We start from the raw sequence: 23,246 nt of genomic DNA, 5'->3' as shown, positions 1-23,246 counted from the left end.
ATTTGAGTGTATATAGGTCTATGTACAGGAAATACATGTGGAACTATTATTTTTGACAAGACCTAAGACCAAGCAAAAGGAGAAAACAAGGAGTATATAGAGTGACTTGAAAATAGGTGTATAGCTGTAGAATTTCTAACTAACTGAAGCTTATCTGGTGAGTGTTTCTATCTATAGAGATGGCGGGGTGGGTGTGTGTAATGCAGGGTAAAGTCTGCTTGTAGACAGGACAAAGGTCACACCTCTGGCTGCTGTGCACATGACAGTCTACCCAAATGATGCAAAGCTCATACAGGAGGATGAGCTGAAACATTTCTAGGCAACCATCCTTTTAACAGCTGGTGTGGACAAGAGTTGTGCTAGCCAACAGTGATTAATTTTCATTTTAACCTACTTGAGCTCATCATCTTCCTCAAGCTGCTGCTAAATGCAGCGTGTTAAAAGACTTTTCCAGAAACTGGTGTAGCTGAAACTTCCAGGAATCTAAAGCAAATGTTGTATAAACTCGGCAGAAGGAGGAGGTGGGGGAAAAAAGACAAATTATAGCTAGAATGAAAAAGAATGAATTTAGCTTAGCTTTAGCTCACACTCTTCCCTCCCTCCTCTAAGAGTCTTGCATTTATGTGCTCCTTTGAAAAGCAGGGAGATGAGACTGAGTATTTCAGGAATCAACAATGAACCTTTCATTGAGCTGGCTTAAGGCAGCAGTGCTGATCATGCAGGCCCCTTTCAAATGAAGATAAAATGCTGTGCTTTTCTTTATATTTTAGGATTTTATTAGGATTAGCTTTTTGAGTCAAAGAGATCCTAAACATTCTGCAAAGATAAAGACACTCCAAAATTTTCAGTTGTTCCTTCCAGAAACCCTAAGGAGAGCTCCTTCTGGAGTTGCATCTCTGATATCCATATAACTTCAATACTTTGCCATCAGAGAAGTCAACTTTTTTTTTTTTCTAAATAACCTTTAGTTAGAATTTGGTTTTCCATCCTCCTTGAGCATGCTGGTAGAGGGAAGGAAAGTGTCTTCTGCAACTCAGAAAAGAACAAAGGGGACTAAGCAACAAGGAAACAGTGTTACCTGTCCTTTCGTGTGAAGGGAGAGCCACAGACAGGAGTAGGTCTCTATAATTTTATTCTCATTACTTACACAGTCAGTGCACCGTGCTACAAGTTATTAACTCAGAGCATCCTACTGCATGTTATTGGTTTTGCACAAACCTAGCAGAAAGGAACATTCTGCTTATGGTTAAAACCATTGCCATCAACGCTTGCTACTATGTGAAGAACAAAACCCTTTTGTTAGAGGATGCAGTCATCATCATCATCATAGTCTTTAAAAACTATATATAATTTTAGTAATCTCTTCCTAATGCTTCAGATGCACTTATTGAATCTGAAATAATTTACAGTTAGTCTTATAAAGTTCTGCTTGTTTTTCTTCCAAAGAAAATAGCAGCATATTGCAAAACAGGAAGGTCCAGTAGCAAAATATGTAGTTATTACTAAATAATCCATCAAAAATGTTTTCCTATTATGACGGTGCTGTTTCATTTCTTTGCATAATAACATCTGTTGCAGAACTGACTCAGACAAACTCTACACAGGTATAGTCACAAACATAAAGCAAGATGGTTTTCTGTAGTACCAAGTGAAAAAAATGGTGCTGTTTGGCAAGTAATTACCTGCTTCTTTGCTATTCTATGATCCAATCTGACTTGAAGAGAAAGGTAGATGTGGTCACTAAGCATTTGTCACTTAGCCATCCTGTGCCTCCTGTTTTCATGCCTTGTTTTTTCCTTACTCGACTTCAGAATGGAAGATGAAGCACGCAGAGTTTATGGGAAGATGTTTGTGAACAGACTCACAGAACTGAAGTTCAAAAACCTCACAGTCCAAAATCCAGAACAGTAAATATTTCAGTTAACTGAAGAAAGAGGCTGCCACTGCAGTAAAATACAAGGAGGTCATCACTTCTGTAGACCAACACCTGTATTTTAATCTGCTTGCACTAATGTGCAGGGACTTGTAAGAACAATGAAGTTGATGCTTTTTTTCAGTGGGGAATACTGAAAAGCCAAAAAGAGGAACACTCAAGCAGAAATACTTTCAAATGCCCAGCTGCACATGCTGACTGCCTTCAACAAAAAGGAAAAATTAATGAAGATGAAGAGTCCTTCTCACTGATGTATATCAGGAACATTATTTAAGAGTAGCTCTTTCCAGCAGCAGTGATGTTTGTTCTCCCAAAACAGCTGCTGATAGTGAGAAATAAAGCCCATTATTGCACCAGTTCACCATGTAAAATGTGCACTGCAAATACCTTTGAGCAGTTTAGTCTTACGCGCTCTTTTTTCACTGTGAGCCTTCTGTACTAATGTATGTACAGACACAGCCTTAACTAACCATTATCTTATGAAATGGTTATACTAAAGCTACATCCTTACACAGCAGCTCCTGCCACCACAGCCTTTGTGTTGAACCAGATCTATTATTTTTGTTCTTTATGAAGAATTCAAATCATGTATTTGAGTAATGAGATAAACATCTGGTACCAATAAATGTAGTTAATTTTAAAAAGTGCAGTCTTAAATGTTTCCATTGGTTTCCAGGAGAATAAGAATTTATTTTGAGCGTGAACTGGCTGCAAGCTCATTGTTACATTAAGGGATTACTTTGCTTAGACCTTCTCTTGGCTGTTCCTCTGGTGATGGACGATATCAGTAACTACAATACAACAAAGAGAATGTTACTACAATTTGTCAGGGCACTTAACTGTCTACACATCAACTCTGAGGACAGGTGCTGTCAGATATTACACTGGTATACTTCTGGAAGTCTATTGTAAAATCTGTATTTTTATGACACAGTTAATATCAGTTTTCCTCCCTGGTGAGTTTTTGTACTGAAATAATCATTGTAAGATTTAAAAAAAAAAAAAAAAAAAAAAGGTGTTCTTATCCCCTAGGGATTCATATCTAAGATGTAGCATAATCACAGAAGGAACCTCTGATTACACAATGAACTGAACACCACAGAGAGTACAAAGCCAAATATAAAGAGGACATTGTATTCACTAGGCCAGGGGATTGCAATTTGTCCAAAAGAAAAGTCATGCAAAATTTAAGTTTTGAATGTATTTATCACCTAGCATTGAGTTGATAACAGCAGCTAATATAACTTCTGGATTGCTGGAATTGCACCAGGACTCTTTTCAGGGTGTTTCCTTTGCACTACTGAAGAGCAGTTCATATTCTCAGGTACCTCGGGTTACAGATGTGCTGCTGCTCAGTCAAGACATGGAGTCGCCTCAAAACAGAACAGGTACACAGCAACATTCCCAGGCAAGTCTTATTTTTCCTAGAAGCCCTGTCTCACACCTAGACCCAGGTTTGAAACTGGATGGAAAGCAGAGCTGTTTTATGTAACTTACCTTTACTAGAACATAGCCATCTTGTTAGAGAATCATGCAGTTTTATAATTTAAAGTACCACAGGAATTTGAGGGAAAAAAAATGGGTGAACGTGACCCATGAATCAAGCACAATTTCAATTCCAAACGATTTTCAGATTTTTTTAAAATGATTAATTAGACATTCTCTCTCCCTCTAATACAGTAAATTATGGGGTTTTTAATTAGCCTTGCATTTTTAGCATCTAGATGTTTAAGAAACAATAGTTATTCCTCTATCCATTATGAATATAGCTCATTCTCATTTGGAATACAGCCACTCTAGGTGAAGCTGTCAAAGTGCATGAAGGAACATTTAAGACATTTGAGTGCCAGTGATACAGTGTGCAGTATGCATTTGACTTGAAGAGCATGCTTCTTATTCCTTTGATTACTGTATCTAACCTCAAAGTTAAATGGACCAAACTGGCTACAGCAGATCTGCTTACAAAACAAATCCCTTAATTCAAACCCAGCAGAAATACTATCCTTCCCTTCCAAACCTGCAGATATTCCTGTCCACCCTTCACCAACTGTAAATTCAGCTTGAAGTTACTGACCTAACCTTGGTCTTTTCCCCGTTTGTATTTCTTACATGAATTTACAGTAGAAATGGTGCAAAATAGCAAGACCTGTTGGAATAGGCAGAAAGGACTTCAAACTTTAATCTGATTGGTTTAATTTTTTTTTAGCATGAGGAAAAAGAATAAAGTTACAAGATTCTTTTAATATTTTCACAATGTTAAACTAAAACTGAGCTCTAGGCTACATGTGTAAGTAAATCTAGAACACAAAAGGGTTAAATAAGATCTTCTTTTAAGATACAAGAACTTAAGCTTTCTTTACGTTTAACAAACTTCACAGAACAGATACTGCAAAGGAACAACCCCCTCCCCAACTTTTTTGTTTAAAGTGAACATTGTCCATAATTCACATGAACTTTAAGTAGTGTCCTCTCAAGAGCCACCTTGAAACCGTCTGTGCACTTGTAACGAGATTAAAGAGAATATTAAGGAGGAACAAAATAGCATCTTCAGTATTAATGCAGAAGAGTCTTGTGTATCAATCAGAATGCCCATCAAATGCTAGGATAGGATTTTGTAGGAAAAGAAAGTGCGTATCACAGCAGCCGCCAAAATCCATGTTTTTTTTAAACTCCTCATGGCAAATGTAAATAATATCCTTGGACAGTCCCTGTCACCAGGACCACTTCCTGGAAATGCAGCCCATTACAGAAGCTTTTGCTGCTGGTTCATATTCTTGAATAAGAACAAGGAAAAAAAAAAACAGCTTGCTTTCCAGACAGCTTGCATTTAGAATGATGGGACACTTCTGATTTGCTTCATGGTTAATGCTAATACAGTCAGATGCTGAGTGTGTGTGTGGAGAGACATATATATATATATGTATGTATATATATATATGTATTCTTTTTTTAATTAGTTGTCTAATTGTTAAATGTTCCTAACTGGCTACCAAAGTAACAGTATAATTTGGCCTATAAGGAGTTAATTACCTGTAACAAGTAGAATGGAGGATGACTCATACAAGCTGGGGTTTTCCAAGTGACAGGTTACTTCACCCCCAATGTTTCACATCTGCCCAGTATTTGAAGATCAGACAAAGTCGATCCCTCCCTCAGGTTTTCTTACAAATGTACCACTTGTTAATAACTTACTAATCGACCGTGAAGTTAAACTCATTCAGGATTAAGCTGGGCGACATCAGCACGACTCATTTTTACCTGCAGAAGCCCTGTGTGCAGCAGGAGACAGCCCGGTTATGGTGTTTGCTTTTATGTTTCCGAAGTGGCAAAGCTGGTGCGGCTCGGCTCGGCTCAGCTCAGCGTGACACACCGTAACACAGAACCAAGGCTCTAACCAGATCCAGGTCATGCTTTTCACATCCACTTGCTATACTCACTTTGTGGGCAGGGATTTTCCTGGGCACGTTCAGCTGCATAGAAGGCGGGCTGTGGTGGAGCCCCTTTGATTATCTCATTGACACTCTGAACGTGAGGAACACGAACTCATTCTGACAAAGGGTGTTTGTTTTACAGGTTGTTCCCCAATACTGTTACTCAATTCTGTTTGCTACAAAATGTCCTTTTTTCCCCAATATGTAAGTCTAGCTACAGAAAGTCAGTCTGTAGAATCCAGCCATGGCTACTGTGCTGTGAATTAGCCTTATTTGATCAATTATCAGATACCTGCACTTAGCAAAAGGCAAACAAGAGCCAATCAGGTTTCGACCAGTGGGAATGGCTGCACTGCTCAAGGTATGTGGAATCTGTTCACACAATGCGTAGAATCTCTGTGGATGCCATGTAAAAAGTTATGCACCATTTACTGCTCCAGGATGGAGTTGGCTTTAAAGAGAGATCATAATTTAACAGAGAAGAAAGAAAAAAAAGAAGGAAAAAAAACCCTGATAGGTTCTTTATAGTAAGATACATATAAAAATTTTTCATAAGAATCTCTGTCCCCCTTTCTTTTTGGCTTCCTGGGAAGAACCGGAAAGGTGTTCCTACCCCAACAGAATCCCTGATGCTGGTGACACTGCCTAACTCAAAAGCCACATGCGATGAAGGCACGAGTGACCAGTCAGGTCTTCTGGGCTTAAGCAGCTGCAGTTGCTGCTCCGAGTAGTATTTCACCTCCTCAGGATTCAGTAGCAGTGAAGAGGTGAAAGGCTGCACATTAAACAGTTTGTCCGAAAGCCATGTGCATAGCAAACTTTTACACCAGCTTCTATACAACTATTTATTTTAACTCTGCAGCTGGAATGTTTCCAGCATAAGGCTTTTAGAGTGACTCCAGCAATAACAGAAGCCTTTGGATTTTTCTTGCTTTGTTTAAATCCACTAGCCATACTCAAAAATAATATTTCTTCATGTTTTATTTTTATACGGTGGCTAGCAGGCACCTTAGTAACCAGCCAGAGATCGATTTCAACCACCATCAATCCCTAAACTACAGTACCAGGACGGTTGGCTAAAGGAAGGAAACTGATTGGCTGTAGTCTGAAACTTGCCTAGTACAAGGTGTCTGGCTGACTTTGTCCTAAATAAGGCTAACATTAGTGAACTAAGAGAACAGCATTTGGTTGCAGTCTTGCACTCAGGAACATCCTTCGCCAATGCGTTGGCAAGATCTCCCTACTTTCCGATCCAGTTTCACCATTTTCATGATGGCCTCCTCGCGCCCGCGGCCCATGTGGTCGAACGTGCAGTCGTGCTGTTCGGGCAGGCGGTGCAACATGCAGAACACGTAACCTGCCAGAGGGAGACAAGAGACACAGTTAGGGACTGCTTACAGAGGTGGCATCTCACCTGAGCCACAAGTGAGTAACCCCCCCCCCGTCTACTGGGGCATTACTCAGTTCTCAAAAATTCACACCACTTTCAAGCTTTTACTTATTTTCTTACAGGGTAATGAATAATAGATCATTTACTGCCTTTTGTTGAGAATTTATCAACACAATCCCAAAGCTCAAGTCATATGAGATTTGTGGGGGTTTTTTTGCCATCCTCTCTCTCATCTTATACAGGAAACCTCCAAAATCATCTAGGCTGCGTATGTCTACATAGTATTAAAGCTAATGCTTTTGGGTTTTAATCCCAAACCTTTGCTGAAATCTTTCCTACTTTTGAGTGGACTTTGTTGTTTCTGAAACCCATGCCTGTGGTACTCTAGGGTGAGCTTCCAAGCAGATTTTCAAGTCAGAACTGTTAAATTTAAGCACCTTTCTTCCTCCTCACTGCCAGTGTTGGCAGTGACGGCAGGAGAGTTCATTGAACCTTCGCTGTCCTGCTTCTCCCTATGAACCATTCTGACACTAACCACAGGGGTGAACAGGCATTTGACACAGGGACGTGGCATGCCACATCACTCTGCTCTGTAGCTGAGAAGTTGAGGTTATTGTCTCTGTCTAAAGCTCCTCAATGTTACTCAGCTTTCCAGGGAGCACGTGACTTAGAAACGTGCCAACACTTTTCCCTGCAGGTGAGGAGGGCATCTGCCATAGCCACCACTTTCTTGTCTACAAAAGAAATCAGCTTTTTCCTTCTTTGTCCCTAACACTTTGTAACAGTAAAGAAACTGCCTTAAATTTCCCACCTCCAAAATGAATGTTAAATAGCAGTAGATGCTCTGGGAGGGAGAAGTCACACAGATACAGGACTCACCAGTCCACTCCATACAAAACCAAGGATGGTTCATGTAATATTGCCAGTGCTGGGATATTTTTCCTGCCTGATGGTGCAAAGAGTAACACTCTGCCTCTTACTTGAAAGCTTTACACTACTGCTGCTCCCTAAATGCTCAAAAGATATTCAACCCACAAAATTATAACATTAGAGAGATGGAAAAGGATAAAAATAAGTGAGGGAATGATTGGGAGAGTGCTTTGTGCATGTATACACACACACACGCATGTGTGAGAATATGTATGTGAAGTAATTTAAGTTCCTGGATTATAAAATATCAATTGCAGGAAAGAATAACTTGCTACCTGTATATTAGAGTGATTGTCAAGAAAACAGAGAGGGGAAAAGTGTCATACATGGAATTATTTTTAAAAAGTGAAGAAAAATTGATTTATCTTTGCTCTTTGTTTCAGTAGCACCAGGCTATGAAAAGACATAGCTATTATCTGTGTGTGGCTTTGAAACCCATTTCTAGGAACAAAGCCAAAAAGTCAAGTTTTCTGCATTGGCATGTACAATTCAGAAATATGTATGGAAACAAGCAGCTTGAATTGATAAGTATCTCACCCCTTGTGATCATCACCTCCACTTCAATCTCAGTCTGGGTCATACCACACTCAAATGTGACAAATATCTTTCCTGAGGTGCCAAAAATTCAAGGTCTGATTGTTAAAATGAAAATATCCCTGGACTAGAGTATAGTGCCAACACTGAAGAGGCATTTCACCCAGTTCTCTCTCGCAGGAAGCAGGGTCTGAAGGCCTCCCTTATTTCTTGAAATAAGATACCAAATTGCAGAACCAATGTCCACTGCAGTTACAAGAATCATAAATACCTACCTGGATGAGCTCAAAAATCAAGTTCATCATCTTATCTGCAGTGAATGTCTAAGAAGCAGATGCAAGACACCACGAAGATATGGACTGGGCAGGAGGTGTATCAGCCCCTTCTAAATAAAAACTGGTTTTAAATCCTGGCAGTTTTACAGATCCTTTCCAAATGTTTAAAAGTGTATGTAGAAATGCCATCTAATGTTACTGAAAAGAGGTCTTGAAAATTTATACCATTTTCTGCACTGCTTCACCAAGACCCTTTGACAATTCTGTAAATGTAGTAAGGAAGTACATAGGCCACATTATTTATCACTTTTGAACATGACCTTTCAATTGCCCCATTTCTTCCCCTTCTACAAAGCCTCATGCAGACCAGCACAGCTTCATGATGTTCCTTTCTACCCTGCCAATACAATCTATCCTCTGCTCTGCCTGATCTCTATTTCATTTTTGAACACCTTTTATTTCTTTGTAGAGCACCTGTTTTCATACAGGAAAATCTGTTCTGTACTGTACACTATATTTATTCCACATGACACATTATTTTTTTTCTCTTCATCAAGGATTTTTTAATGCAATCTTGAACAAAGTTTCAGTAACTGTCCACAAAAGAATGGCAGGTGATTTTCATTTTCCCCAGAGTATGGGAATAGTATGTCTAATTTCAGCAACTAAATGATCTAGACCTGTTATTAATATATGCATATATATATATTTAAATATGTACTGCTAATTAGAACAGATAGTATCTAATGAAAGAATACCCAAGCTCATTCTGAATGTTACAAAAATAGTTCTGCATATATTGGCTGATTCAAGGAACTGGTCTTATTCTGGTTGAATTAGCAATGCAGATCTCCTGGAAGCTCTATTTCCAAAAAGAGAATTCAGATCTTTAGTCTCATTGCTACAAATGCTGAAATCACTTTAAAGATTGGAACTTGGTTTTTTGTAGGTTTTATTTAAAATTTAAATGCCTCTAAAACATTGTTATTCAGCAACTAATTGAGTGACATTAGTTCTGAACATTTTTTCATTAGTTCAGAGTGGGTATATTCAATTAGGTTATTACTAGTATTCATTCCTTTTTTCTTCAGTGGTTTGAAAATCAGAATGGACACTCTGTGGTCTGCACGTGCACAAGTGCCTGAGTTGCATCAAGGCCATGAGATTTTACAGAAGTTCCATTACTGACTTGTATGTGCTGGGGCAGAAGGCCAATAGATGCATCTGTATTTTGATCCTTAATGCCAATCCATATTTAGAGGTGAAACCTTTTCTCCTGAGAACTCTGCTTCTGTGGTTACAAAGTAGGTTAGATAAATGAAAACTCCTGCAGTGTATATGCTGTTAAGTTCATTATGGGATGGTATCAAACACAGGTTGTGTCTCTTAAAGGAATTTTCTGCAGAAACGCTTCTTTTAGCACACTATAACTAAAAGACAAAATAAATAACTTTTCTGCTAGTGTAAAGAGCACTGCAAAAGGGAATCCATCTGCCAACTGAAGTTCATTTGCCCAAGTCATCAACCTAAAACATGCCAGACTTCCACTCCCAGAGCAGAAGATTTCAATCTAGTAAATGTAATAATACATCTCACAGCTCTGCAATTGTTTTCTGATGTTAGAAGTAAACTATGAATCACCCACTCCTCAGGTCTCTAATGCAAACATCTTGGAAAAACATTATGTAGTGCCTCAAAACATTTGAGCTCCTCTGAGCACCACAGAAACTTCTACACAATACATCATTAAAAAAAATCACTTCCATTTCATCACCAGAGCAAAAATGGCTAAAGCCACAAAGCAGAGCACCATCCCTGCCTTAAAGAGCAGTCACTCAAAGGAAGCCCAAGACTGCACACCAGCAACTATGAAACTGCCTTCATCATTCCTGAGGAACCTGATGGGAAAGGGATATTGGAGAGAACAGAGAACAGAACAGGCTTCCATATTCCACACCAGAGAGTCATCACAGACCTACAGTACGCTGTGTGTGGGTAATGAAAAACAATTGCCTTTTCTTCATTTCTACACTCAAGAGCCCTGGTACATTTTTGAGTTTCTGAAAGCTGAGCCGTTCAAGTATCAATGCTGACATGGAAAGGCAAAGCCCTTCATTATCAAGTACCATCAATCATCTTAATTGTTCACTCTAGACATTTATCCTTTCATTGCAGGCACCAGCTGCTCTGAAGGTTTAGCCTTCTATGCTACAGTGACCCCTTTTGATACACTCAAAGAAACTCCCACTGGTAGGTAAAAGAAAGTGAAGTCAACTTTACCATAAAACCCTGAGCTTCTGATACTTAAAAATCATCTTACCTATCCCCTAGGACAGTATTTATAATTTTCATTCCCAAGTCAAAAGGCAGAAGTTCAGAACTGTCAGAACTTGCAGCTTACACCATTTCCAAATTTTATTTAATAAAAAACCCTATGTTTGTATAGAGCCCTATATAAAGCCTATTCAAAAGCAGTCCTAGTAATGACACAGACATAATTCTGTGCTGTGTGCTTTGACTTCACATTCTTCACAAGATATTTTACTTCTCTTGCAAATTTGAAATTTTAATCAACAGATGTTCAAACAGAATTTAAAAATACCTTGTGACTTAAGAGTTGAAGATACTGCAAAAATTCTCTACCAAAGGTTAGAAGTAAACTGTGTAAGGTTAGAAGAAAACTAACTACACCGAAGGTGTATTATCTAACAAGGTATTGCCTGAGTCTACAAGCAGGTTTCTGTTCAAGAACAGATTTTAATATCTATCTCTTTAAGCAATGAACATATCTGCAGGCTATCACATAGCACAGCCAAACCAGGCAGATGGGCCAGCAGAGAGGATCAGCTCATGCTGCTGCACTGTTCAGAACAACTGCACACCATTAACCCCAAACCAACATTTATGCATTTCCCCCATATCCCTTCCAACTGGAAAGATGATTTGACGTGCTGCAAATTATACCAACAATAAAACTATTAATAAGTAAGTATGGGAAGGAAATTTTTTTTGGTTTTTTTTTTGACATGAAATAGGTAAGAAATGAATGCAAGAGTAGAACAAATAGCTACCAAGACACAAAGCAAGATCCTAAAGGCTTCAGCACCTGAGAACTGCAGGATGACCCAGCTTGCTCCCCTGTGTTCTGCAGGCTATTTAGCAAGAACACGCGGTAATGGAAAGACCGGACCTTGCGCTACAGCCCAGCCAGGCAACGCTTCCAAGGCAGCTTGTACGCACTGCACTAGGCAACAGAAATATATTCCAGTCTGCTGGTATCTGCTATTATTCTCCTTTAGACAGCTCCATTCTTGCATCTACTCTAATTATCTCTCCTCTCTGTTCTGTGGAAATGCTCTGCACTAGCATTGTCAACTTTCATTACACAACTCAAGGAAATTTCAGGTTTACTGACATTTTCTGTATAACTGAACCAAATCCCACCAAGCTAAACAACGAGGTTTTGGAAATAAGTGAACTAAACTCTTCTGTTTCTCTTTCCCAGCTTTGCAAGTTGACATGGACTTTGCGAAGTGATAAGTATCTCAGAGTAACTTGGCTGGGAATCTTGTCATTTGTTTCCAAGGGGAAAGAGGAGCATGCCACAGTATGATGAAGCTTTTTAACCAGATAGATGTATTTATTAAAATTCCACAAAATTGAGGTAGTCCTTTCTATCATTTCCACTCCAAATTGAGTGGATGGGGAGTGTTAACCTCTAGGTGCTCAAAGTTAGAAGTCTCTAAATATCAATGCACATTGTCTTAAGTGCTGCCCTCTCAAAGCACTTCAGTTGCATGAATCTTCACAAAAAGCACACAGCTGTAAAAGGTTCACAAAACATACAGGAGGATGAAGTGTACTTTTCCTATTAACTTATTTTTCTAACCATTTGCTATGATCCCTGCAACTTAATTTACAGTATTTTCTTCTTCATACAGATCATTGATACCTACTCACAACTACCAAAATGATCAATAGCTGAATCAGAGAGGAAAAGTAAAGACACCTTAGAATTTTTCTTTTACTCTGGCAATCTGTCCCTGGGACTGGATGGGCACCCTGGGACTTCCATCCTGCTCTCAGTCAGTGATAATCTCAGGTTTCATGCTGGAAGCATATAGGTCTGTGATATCTCTGGTCCTACAAAAGACTGCTCATAAGATCCTACAGATTCATTTTGTATTTCTACTGCTGGTTTTATACTTAGGAGAAAAGAAAGAAGTAAGAATTTTTTTTTCTATTCTTCCTCTATTTTGCTCTCTGTCATAAAGAGGGTAAAGCAATGTGTATCTATCTGCATTAGAGACAGAAAAAGCATTTGTGGAAAGGACTGCCCACAGAAGAAGTTGTATACCAAAGAGAGAGGACATAATACTGTAACAGCCACTGGACAGGTATGGGTAAAGATTCTGCAAGAATTCTTTCAACTGCAAGGAAAAGACTGTATTTCCAAGTTTGGTCACGTATAACCTGTATTTCAAAGTTGCTTTCTGTCTATTTTCTTTAAGATCATAAGCCTGGGAAGCTGCTTTAGGAAGCACACAAGAGATGCAGTTTGGCACTGTGGAGACCCTGCAAACAAAATATGTTTTATCCCAATTCATGCTAATTTCAAATACAGTTTCCTATTTATCTGACTACTTGCACAGAAAGATGTCAAACTATTTTTTCTACATTGAACGTGACAAATTTTGAATAGAGAATTCATATCACTTCAGGACAGAGCATGTGCTGCTGTTTAGGGGAATTTTTGGGATCAAGAATTCTTAATGATGTTCTACACAAGGCCCTATTCTATTCCTTGTCTTTGGAACTAAGAAGAACAACTCAAAGTTTCCTCCTGTTTCTTGGAAGACATTGTATTTGGAGTGGAAAAAATTAAGGTATGGCACTCCTCTAGTCTCAATTCTTACTTTTGCTGTAGTAAACACTAATCCCAGAGAAGTAGAGAAAATGTTTAGGAACAGAGCTGAGGTTTTCAGGAAATTATTTCTGAATTTCAAATAATCCCTAATGAATCAAAGTCATAAATACAACACATATTACTTTGTAATAGTAAGCCGCCATTAACAAATGTTTGCTATGGGTCAGGTCTGACTGAGTACTGCAGGTCTCTAGTCAAGACGGTGTCCCAGTTTCATCATGTACCAGAAGAACACAGTGGTGAAATAATTTGATTTGGACCAGATATTTTTCTTGCTGTACAGAACTCATGCATTTGAGAGTAAAGACTTCCACATCACAACTTCTTCACCCACAATGGATTTTGTAAGTTAAGGCTATTATCTACTGGGGACAGACTATCAGAACAATTCAGGTCCAGGATTACTCCCACAGATTCACCATGCAATCAATACTCCCTTCTAAACTGCTTCAGAGGCCTCAGAGGTCCCTGACTTACACAGTGGTGACAATGGCATCTCTAGGCTCCCCTTCTGACCTCATACACTGCCCCTGGTTTTTGGTCTCAGCTTTCACCCATAGCAGTCAGGCACAAGCAGCGGCTGTGACACCACAAACTCACTCTCCAACCACCACGACTGTTGGGATACTGCTCTTGTGTAATCTCTGCAGAACTGGGCTCTGGTCCCAGTTCATCTGTGACAAAGGATGCAACTTCCCAGAAATTAGCATTTTAATTTGTCAAGTAATCTGTTAATATAACTGGAAGAAACATTTTTCACCAAAGACTTGTGCGATTGTTGAAACACAAAGGCAGGGAAAAAAGCCCCAAACAACAAAAACTGGTTAAACTTTAATTTAACAAGAGAATTTTTGGAGAAACCATTTTGCTCCAAACAACTTACAGCATCAAGTGAGGTATCAGTGAACATCAATGATTAACTTATTTGAAGGAAGGGAAAAGTAAGGTTCAAAATTAAAAGTTTAGACTTTAGGTAGGTGAAGATTTTCCTTATTTAAACAATTGTGTGATTTTGCAATGGCACATTCAAGAGGAATTAGTATCACTGCTACACTTGTAAAAGGAATATTCATTGCCACATTTGCACGACCAAGAACACAGTGAAATAATATTGCACCTCCCAAATCATTCCTAGTTTCACAAGGTTATGTGGGAAAATGAATGCAAAGAACAGAATGCACAGTAAAAAAGCAGAATTATGTCAAAAAGGCCTCCTAGTGTCCAAGGCAGCTAATGAAGTAGAGGTAACTCCCACTAATGGGTGACACTATCACAAATGTTAGTACTGCTATACAATTAGGTCTTGCATGGGTTATACCAGCTTATCAAGAGGCATTTGTTTCCTACTCAACATACTTAGATTTGAGCTGTAGACTCTCTAGATTTGAGTGGTGTGAAACCTTAATTAAAGTGTCCTGAGAAATGGCAGGTGGATGACAGAGCTCTCCTAAGGTCAGAGCTGGGACTTGTGCAATATTTAACACTTTAAAAAGAGCTGTGTGAGCTTTAGTACTTCTAGAAGTCTCCACACCAAACCCACCTGAGCTTATACACTTCACCCAGAAGCTGAGGATTTAATTAAAAGGTGAAGTGTTCCCAGAAAGTTAATTAAAATAGCAAGCAATACCTAGTGATTCAATAATGTATGTGTGTAATTTTGTTTAGCCCAATGAAAATGCAGGAAAGATAAGGCTACTAATAAAGAACTGGAATGAATAATGAAAGGGTCTGTACTAACACCCAGTATGCGTGGCATTAATTGTAACAGTTCTCCTGGATTCTGCATGCATTTTGACTTCATCACATGCTGAATACAATTCCAGGTTTGACTTTCAGTCTATGCCCTGAGTTGTATTACTTATGCCCTGGGCTTCAGTAGCTTCCTAATGGTTGCACCATAGTGATCTACAGTCTGAGAGCAGCTAGGCTTGCTGGCCAAACAAGAGAGAAACAGCTCTACTTCTTTTAAACCTACATAAAATGTGTTTTATGTCTTCATTCCTTATTTACACCTTCTGTTCAGGGTCTCTTAGATTACACCTGCTCCATGAAAGTCTTCTGTTACTGTAGCCTCTTGCAATCTGTGTTAAGAGTAATTCTTCTTCTAATCACAGGAAAATAGAACTCCATTCAGAAGTCCCATTTACACCACAAAGGAAAATAAATGCTTAGAGCAATGTACACTACCACTATTCCCTTTTTTTAAAAATCTTTTGGTGTAGACTCACAAAACATTCCTGGCTCCTGCTTGTTCAGAAAATGGCAGGACCCCCATACATGACTTGTGCCTGTAACTTGCAACACTTTCATCAACTTGGGAATGTTTAACAACCCTGAACACCTCTGTAAGCATCTGCATTTCAATACGTATAAAGATCCAGTAAATAAATATATTATCTTTAAAAACTTACTGAATATTCATATGTGATTATAATATCCATGATGCAGTTTCTCAGCTCTTGAAACTTTCCTCCAAGGTCAGTAATACTTAATACTAAAAGGCCCTGACACAGATTAATACTATTCTTTTTACTTTTGTGAAAACTCATGCACACTGACCTTAATGCCATTTCATTAGGACATCAATACCCTTAGAACATCCACATTAAGTAGTCTCAAGTCTCAGTACCTACCTTTAACACCTTCTTATAACAGAATTATGCAATTTAGGACTACAGCTGGTATTTTTCTCTAAGATAAGATTTTATTAAAGGGCACTCCTTAAGGGAAAAATACTCTAGCTCCTGGAAAGAATTCTGACTTCTCAAGCAAATTTAGACAATTCCTTTCAATTATCCTTTTTCTCCTCCCAGTTCTGGTGCAGCAGTTGTGGCTATGTTTTTTCCCCACTTCTTTCTGTCAACATCTTAGCCTTTCATCAACAAAATTCACATTCCTCCCTACCTAAGCCTTACCTTGTGGTCAGTTAACTAGCTGGTAATGTTCCTTCAGGATTCAGCAGATTATGATGGCATATTTTTGGGCCTTCTGTGTCTACTTCAAGTATCAAATACTAGTAGAATCAGTACTTCTGTGTACAGCTGTTTGTTAACATATGGACAAACATGTTTGAATCATTTTTAAGGGGGACTTATCTGTCCTTTTTTCATAAGAAAAAAATTACTCTGAGACTGAGCAAATACTTCCTAAGGTACTGGAAAAGATATAAGATAGTCTCAGATATATTTTTATGTTCAAGTTCACTAGGCCATGTGTCTCTTGTGCATACAGGACAATTAAAAAACTGCATAATCTTTAACTTTATGGATGCACTTCATTCTTCTGTAACTACAATACAGGTATGTAAGGAAGAGATTTAATGTGACACGCTTCCAAAATGCTGATTTTTCACCCAGTACTGCAGTTTCCATTTGAAAACCCCCAAAAGGTTATATACTGATGGACTTACCACATCAGTTATGTCAAAATAAAACTACTTTTTGTTTTTAGAAGGAACAGCCTAATTTGTTTTACTTAAGGAGAACTTGGGGACTTAAGAGATGAGCAGCCCATTTCAATTACATGGACTGATCGGGACTACAGGAAGGTAAGGAACAGGCTCAGTACACATTACTAAATCAACACTGCAAAACCTTTGGTAGCACAATGGAAGAAATCAAAATCAGCACATCCTGTAAGAAACCCTTGTTAATTGAACAAGCTGGAGAATTATACTGGAGCCTCTTCAAACAGTATTTCATGATTCCTAATTAAAAGGAGCATGAACTCCATTAACACTTTTAAAGTTGCGGACAGCTTTTCTGAAACCTACACTAAAGCATTTTTCTGGGTCCTACACTTGGAGTCTATGATGCACCAATTAATCAACTACTTCTTCATTTCCACAACTTTCAGAAAACATGTTAGTCAGAAAAACCAACATTAACAGGAGTTAACAGCTCCTATTCCCCATCAATTAAACTGGAGTCTTGGAATAACATCTTCATAAAATACAACAAAACAAACCCCTCCCTCTGAGTTCAAGCTCAAACTTCAATAGACTTTGTGTTTTGTTGGGTATTTTTTTAATACTTGCAGAAATATAAGGTAACATGCTGGACATTCCTGAAATGGCTGAAGCAAAAGAACTGTTCTGGGAGCAACTCCCTTAGGAGAACAGCCAACACAAGACAGCTCACTGTGGCACATCTTACAGACTTGCCAGGGCTGTAGTAACCAGTCACTAATAAGATTTATTTTAATACTTCTTACTGAACTGGCTGACTCATATTCTCCAGAAGCACTGTGCATATTTCATCTTAATCAATGGAAGTACATCTGTTATACCAAGACATAATCATGCCCTGAAGCCATTTTGGCTTGAACCAGATAAACCTTATCCATCTAGAAAGTGAATTAACCAGCACCATTACAAATTCTCCTCCACAGAAAAAGTTTCCATGGAAATGGAACTATGATTTAATATTTGACCAGGTTTTAAGAGAAACATTAGTTTCAATACATGTTTGACAACTTTGTATAAAGATGGAGCAGCTTATCTATTCAAATTTGTTTCTTTTCTCCTGCCTTTCTGAAGATTATTTCTAAACTAACTGAGTAAATCAAATCACTCCAAATTTATTTTGGCACAATCCAAACAAAGTGCTTCATCTCCTTTGTTTATGGACCAGCAGTTCTGTTATCCAAGTTAAGAATCTGCAGCTGCTTTTCTTCCACTTTTTTGATTACTCAATGACAATGAGACTTGCTTCCATTTTATCTCTAAGTACAGTCTCTTCTGTGTGGATGTATTTTGTTTCTGCTGGTCCTTGACAGGAGTCTGTTTTTCTCTCCCTCCTATCCCTGTGCTTAGACCAAAACAAAACAAACCAACAGTAACACCAAGAAAAGAACTTCAACAGATTGTTATAGATTTATACAGAACTAAATGAAAAACAGGGATGTGAAAAAATAAGCACAGTAACTAGGAAGGAAATTTATGCCTTTCTAAAGGAGCAGGCTGTGGTGGGCCATGTGCTTCACCCTCAATTCCAGGTGCTCAGCACCCCGAAGTGGCTCTCTGGCTGAGTTGCAAAGCTTGACTCTTGTTTCCTGGCTCAGTCTTACTGCTGTAGAGGCCACTTGTGAACTGCATCCCTTCCAATCAAAAAGCAGACAAACATCAGTACTTGCCAACATCTCACAAATTAGCAAACCACCACATTGTGCCTTCACCTCTGCCTGAGGTTAGTGCTCACAGCAGCCTCCCCCAAGAGCAGCAGCGAGTGCACAGCTGTTAGGCCAGATGCATTCCAGGAAATTGTAGCTTCTTACAACATAACCTAGGCCAGTAAAATTCCAAGAAAAGCTTTCTTGTCTACACAGGCAAGAAATATGGCTAGCAAGTGTTTGATCAGAACACAACATGACTGAGCAATTATTTTTCGAGTGTGATCAAGCTGGAAGGTTTCAATGTCTTCCTGCTCTCTCAAATACCTCCTCTGGCTCAAGAACAGGAAAGACATTATAATTCCTATCTGAGAAGCACACAAAGAAAGGGCACTGCTGCTGGAAGCTACAGCCTGGCTTGCTTTGCAGGGCCCATTATCTCAGCCACCCCAATGCCAAGAAGCAGGTGGAGTCTGAGGTACAGGCACCCATAAGGTTGTGACCAACAAACACCAAAGTGTTCTACACAAAAGCTGCTGCCAACCTGGCACACTACACTAATTTTTCTTTAACTGCTGACTAGAAGTGGATCATATTTCTCATGCAATTCCAACAACAAGATCACTACGGACTTCTGTGTGGTGGCTTGGTACCACAGACCTAGTGCTACCAGAACTGCTTTTTACTGTATACTGTAAATCTCTTCCATAAAATTAAGTTTTGCTGTCTGTGCAAATAATTTCTATAGATTAAAAGTTTACAGCTCAGTATTTTTTAAAACTGTATATAACTTTACTTAGTAGCAATATACATCTAGTCAAGCAGTTAAGGGCAGGCCTAGAAATTGATAGTGTTATTTGCAACTCATCAACCTGCCTTTTTTACAATACATTTCCAGAACTCTGTCTGTGTTTTATAGCTACTTCCACTCACATTCAGTGCCCCCAGTTTTGAACCAACTCTCTGGTAACCACCCAATTATGACACCACTGAGGCAACAACTTCCTTTTCAGATCAAGGCAATTGATTTTAGACTGCTTGCAGAAATGCTGTAACAGAGTGTAACTTGAAGAATGTGATTCCTACAATTCTTTGATGATAAAACTGACTCCTAAATTTAATATTAAATAAAAATTATTTCAGTACAGTCATTATCCATTGTAAGACACTGAACTATTGGAAGGGCCATCCAGCCCAAACTACAGAACACCGCTGTCTGCAGGACTTGCCTACTGTTACTGTCACTTACAAACACTGCACAGGAAGCTGATTTTGTTTTAGTGGTGTTGATACAAAGGTTATCCTGTCAGAAGCTCAAAATGAGAATTCATTTTAAAATTTCTCTTTCTCACTGGAGCTTGCAAAGTGCATCAGCAATTAACAATTCCTATCACTTCTCCCAGTTTGCTGTGTGAAAAGGCTCAGAACTCGTCTTACAAATTGCTCTTTTGAAGATCAAAGGGAAGCCGAATTTGTCTTGTGTGTGCTCTGGATGAGTTTGTAATTTACTGGAACTTTCAGAGGAGGCTTGGCAGCACACTCATTTGACAGCCCCGGGGCACAGGATTCAGGGGAGCTCTGTGACTCTTCCCTTCTGAGTTCCTTCCTTAGCTTTAATTGGCACCTCATTAGAAATTAATGAAAATGACATCCTCTGTTCTTCCTGCTCCGGGCGTAGAATGCTACAAAAAGGCCCATCACAATTCATAACACATTCAATTTATACAGCAATGGCTCTTAAGCATTATTTATGAGATGTGAATTTCTTGTCAGCAGTTAGTAACTTGAACACAGCGGAAGAAGAATGAAAAAAGATCTTGAGAGTATGTGTGTATGAAAACAAACAAATCTTTCTACATCTGAAAAATGTTGTGTTTGAATTGCTGGAACTCCCTTCTCAGTAGTGAATTGTTGTTCTTCACAGCAAAGCCCTGCAGCACTGTCAAATCTGTCTAAAATGCCATGTAGTGTCAAGGGAACGAGCTCAGCAGCATCACGTCCCTCTGGACATGGCTTACGGGAGACAGGAGAGCCAATACAGCAGCCTCCCAAAGATCTCTGAGCTGGTGTAAAGCACCAGTCACTCGGTCTCCTTTCCAAAAAGGCTGTACCTTGCTGGACAAGTCCCAGTATTTGCAGATACGTCTACATTAAAACATTGTTCAGTATGTATATATTTTCCTTTCCACTACGTCTCACTAAAAATCACACTGGAGGATTCACCAAGACAAATCATCAAAAAATAAGATGATTTCCAGTACTTTAAACGTTAGGACAAGAAGATGTGCAACAGCAAACAATTAAATTGTTTGTCTGTGGAGTGAATTTGGATTTTAACACGACTGTTTCAGACACAGCTTTGGATCAACATTATTATGCTTTAAATCCTTTTTCCTTACATCCAAGCAAACACACTCATTATTCTGAAGATGTTGTCTGCCTTTTTATTGATCCTGATATCAGATTTTCTCTTAATGTTTAAAACTGGGAGGAGTTTCCCCCATTTTTTCCCATCGCTTTAGTTCAGGATTAAGACGCTAAAAATTTAATAGCAGTGGTTCAAAACTCAGATCAAACAATGTTCTATGCTGACCATTACTTTTGAAGAGTGTATGTGCTTATTTTACACCAGTTGATTCTATCTCATCACCTCCACCTGACCACAATAATTACCTGTGCTTCACATTAGGACAGAAAAGTGTAATCCAGTCATGTGGATTTAGGAAATATTTTAAACAAATTACAATTTGACAGATTTGTTCTGCATTTCCAACATGTCCTCTCAGGGTTTTTGAATGGGCTTGTCATTCATGACCTAAAGCAACCTAATTTTACAGACAGCAGGGCAAGCTAGCAAAAATGGTTTCTCAGGCAGCACCTTTGAAACTTCCCAGACACATGCTGCTGATCATTGGTAAAGCAGTTTGGGTGATGTTAAGCTGAGGTGCCCAGTGTGGTTCAGTGGTAGCAGTTGTCTTGCTTGTTATTAATCTGACTATTAAAGGTAAGTGGCACAGGGTATGCCCACATTCACATCACAGCACAGCTAACACACCTTTACTGCACACAGTTATTAATGAAATATTTTAACTGTAAAGAAACCAAAGATTTCCAGCTTTTTCAGCTGTCTTGGACACATGGAAATAAGACTCCTGCCTTCTATTTTCTCATTAAAAGTATAGAATAGAAATGTTTATAATACAAACTATAAACTGTGTAGGATGTAATACAGGAATGCAAATTTTCATCTCCTCACTTATTGCTGAGAAATTCAGAATTTTTTTCACATTCATGTTTTATTAACACATTTTATGAACTTTAACCGAAGTATTTCCATAAAGCTATATATATCCAGTAGAAGAAAATGAAAGAATAATTCCTACAACATTTATATTACAACAGTATTGAATTATGGAACTACTTCATAAAAACTTGAGAGGAACCAACCAAATGTACCTGTAATCCACTTTACAGAAAAAAAAAAAAGGCAGGTCTTATATGATTTTTAAAAAAATTACTGATCAATGAAAGGGCTTTTAAAAAATTGTTTTCCACTTAATTGCTCTTACATAGCTCCAATATTGAAGAATGCAGGAAAGATTAATGATGTTACATAGTGGTTAAGCAATCATTTATCCAATCCACCCCAAAATTCAAACTCTCCCAGTATCTGGGACCATTCTGCTATTTCAGTCAGGTGCCTGTGAGCAGCCTGAGTTGTTGTACACTTGACGACAGCAGACCAAGAGCAGAAATTCCTGCCTCTACCACGCTGAGCAGAAAGCGCCATACCAAAATGTGTCATTGACAGCCCTGAATTTCTTCAGTTTGATAAAAATGTTACCAGACACTTCAAAGAATCCTGACACATGATTTCCATAACAGGAATTTCAACATTACAGCTTTTGATTTCATGTTTGGTGGCTTCACAGATAATCTAAGTTCTATGCCAGGGCTTCAATATCAAAACAAAGCCTTATCTCATGTCCAAAAGAGCCAACACAACAGTGATCTCTAGAGCCTGAAGACAGACAGATGCTGAAGAAGAGAACAAAGCATAACCCAAAATCTTTGCAGCTTTCTATTGCTTCTCTTCACTTGGCATTTGGTATTCAGTATAGGATTAACTGTCTTTGTAACTACATTAGCCCACCCTTCCTCTCCTCTCAGGACATGCCTTCTCTCCAGATAACGGTTTTAACACAAGGTTTTCTATTTCACAGGTGCAACATGAATTGCACCTATCATCTGCACAGATCCTTTGGAAATTATCCCCTGCCTGAGACACAATGGAGTAACTGAAACAAACTTCTCCAAATGTATCAATAAAAGCACTGTCAGAGAGTTCAATGCAACCTTCAATACATGATTATATGAAAAAATAATTAGCAGGTAAAACTGCCACATGCCATTATCACTGGGTCTAACAAGCACATTTAAACCAGTTAAGAATGCAATTGTTCCATGAAGGAGAGAGCATCTCCTTTGGAATCTAGTCATGTTAATTATCGTTTCAGAAAGATTATTTGCATTTAATATGAAACCCCAAATTAGCTGCCTGCATGGGTTTATTGTCTTCAATTCAACTACCTGAACAGTGTCATCAACTTTGGAAAAGCCAAATTGGATGATTTTAAGTGTATGGTGAACAATAAGTCTTCCCCACACAAACTAAGCATGAGAATGAAAATATTTTCAGTTAGAGGGAGGTTTTAGA

General features: G+C 38.6%; 1 protein-coding gene across 1 annotated transcript in view; it reads right to left on the bottom strand.

Annotated features, from left to right (window-relative positions):
- Positions 1-1,173: 1,173 nt before the first annotated feature.
- The window catches only part of ZFAND3 (zinc finger AN1-type containing 3), a 137,978-nt gene continuing 115,905 nt past the window's right edge, over positions 1,174-23,246 (bottom strand). The window contains exon 7 of the mRNA XM_084202814.1: positions 1,174-6,721. Within this exon, the coding sequence (XP_084058940.1) occupies positions 6,567-6,721 (155 nt within the window). The 3' untranslated portion in view covers positions 1,174-6,566. The remainder of the gene's footprint in view (positions 6,722-23,246) is intronic.

Source organism: Fringilla coelebs (genome assembly GCF_963513975.1).
Source record: "Fringilla coelebs genome assembly, chromosome: 3".
NCBI classification, from domain to species: Eukaryota; Metazoa; Chordata; class Aves; order Passeriformes; family Fringillidae; genus Fringilla; species Fringilla coelebs.
Note: the sequence above shows the minus strand (reverse complement) of the source record. Positions and strands in the feature narration are given on the sequence as shown.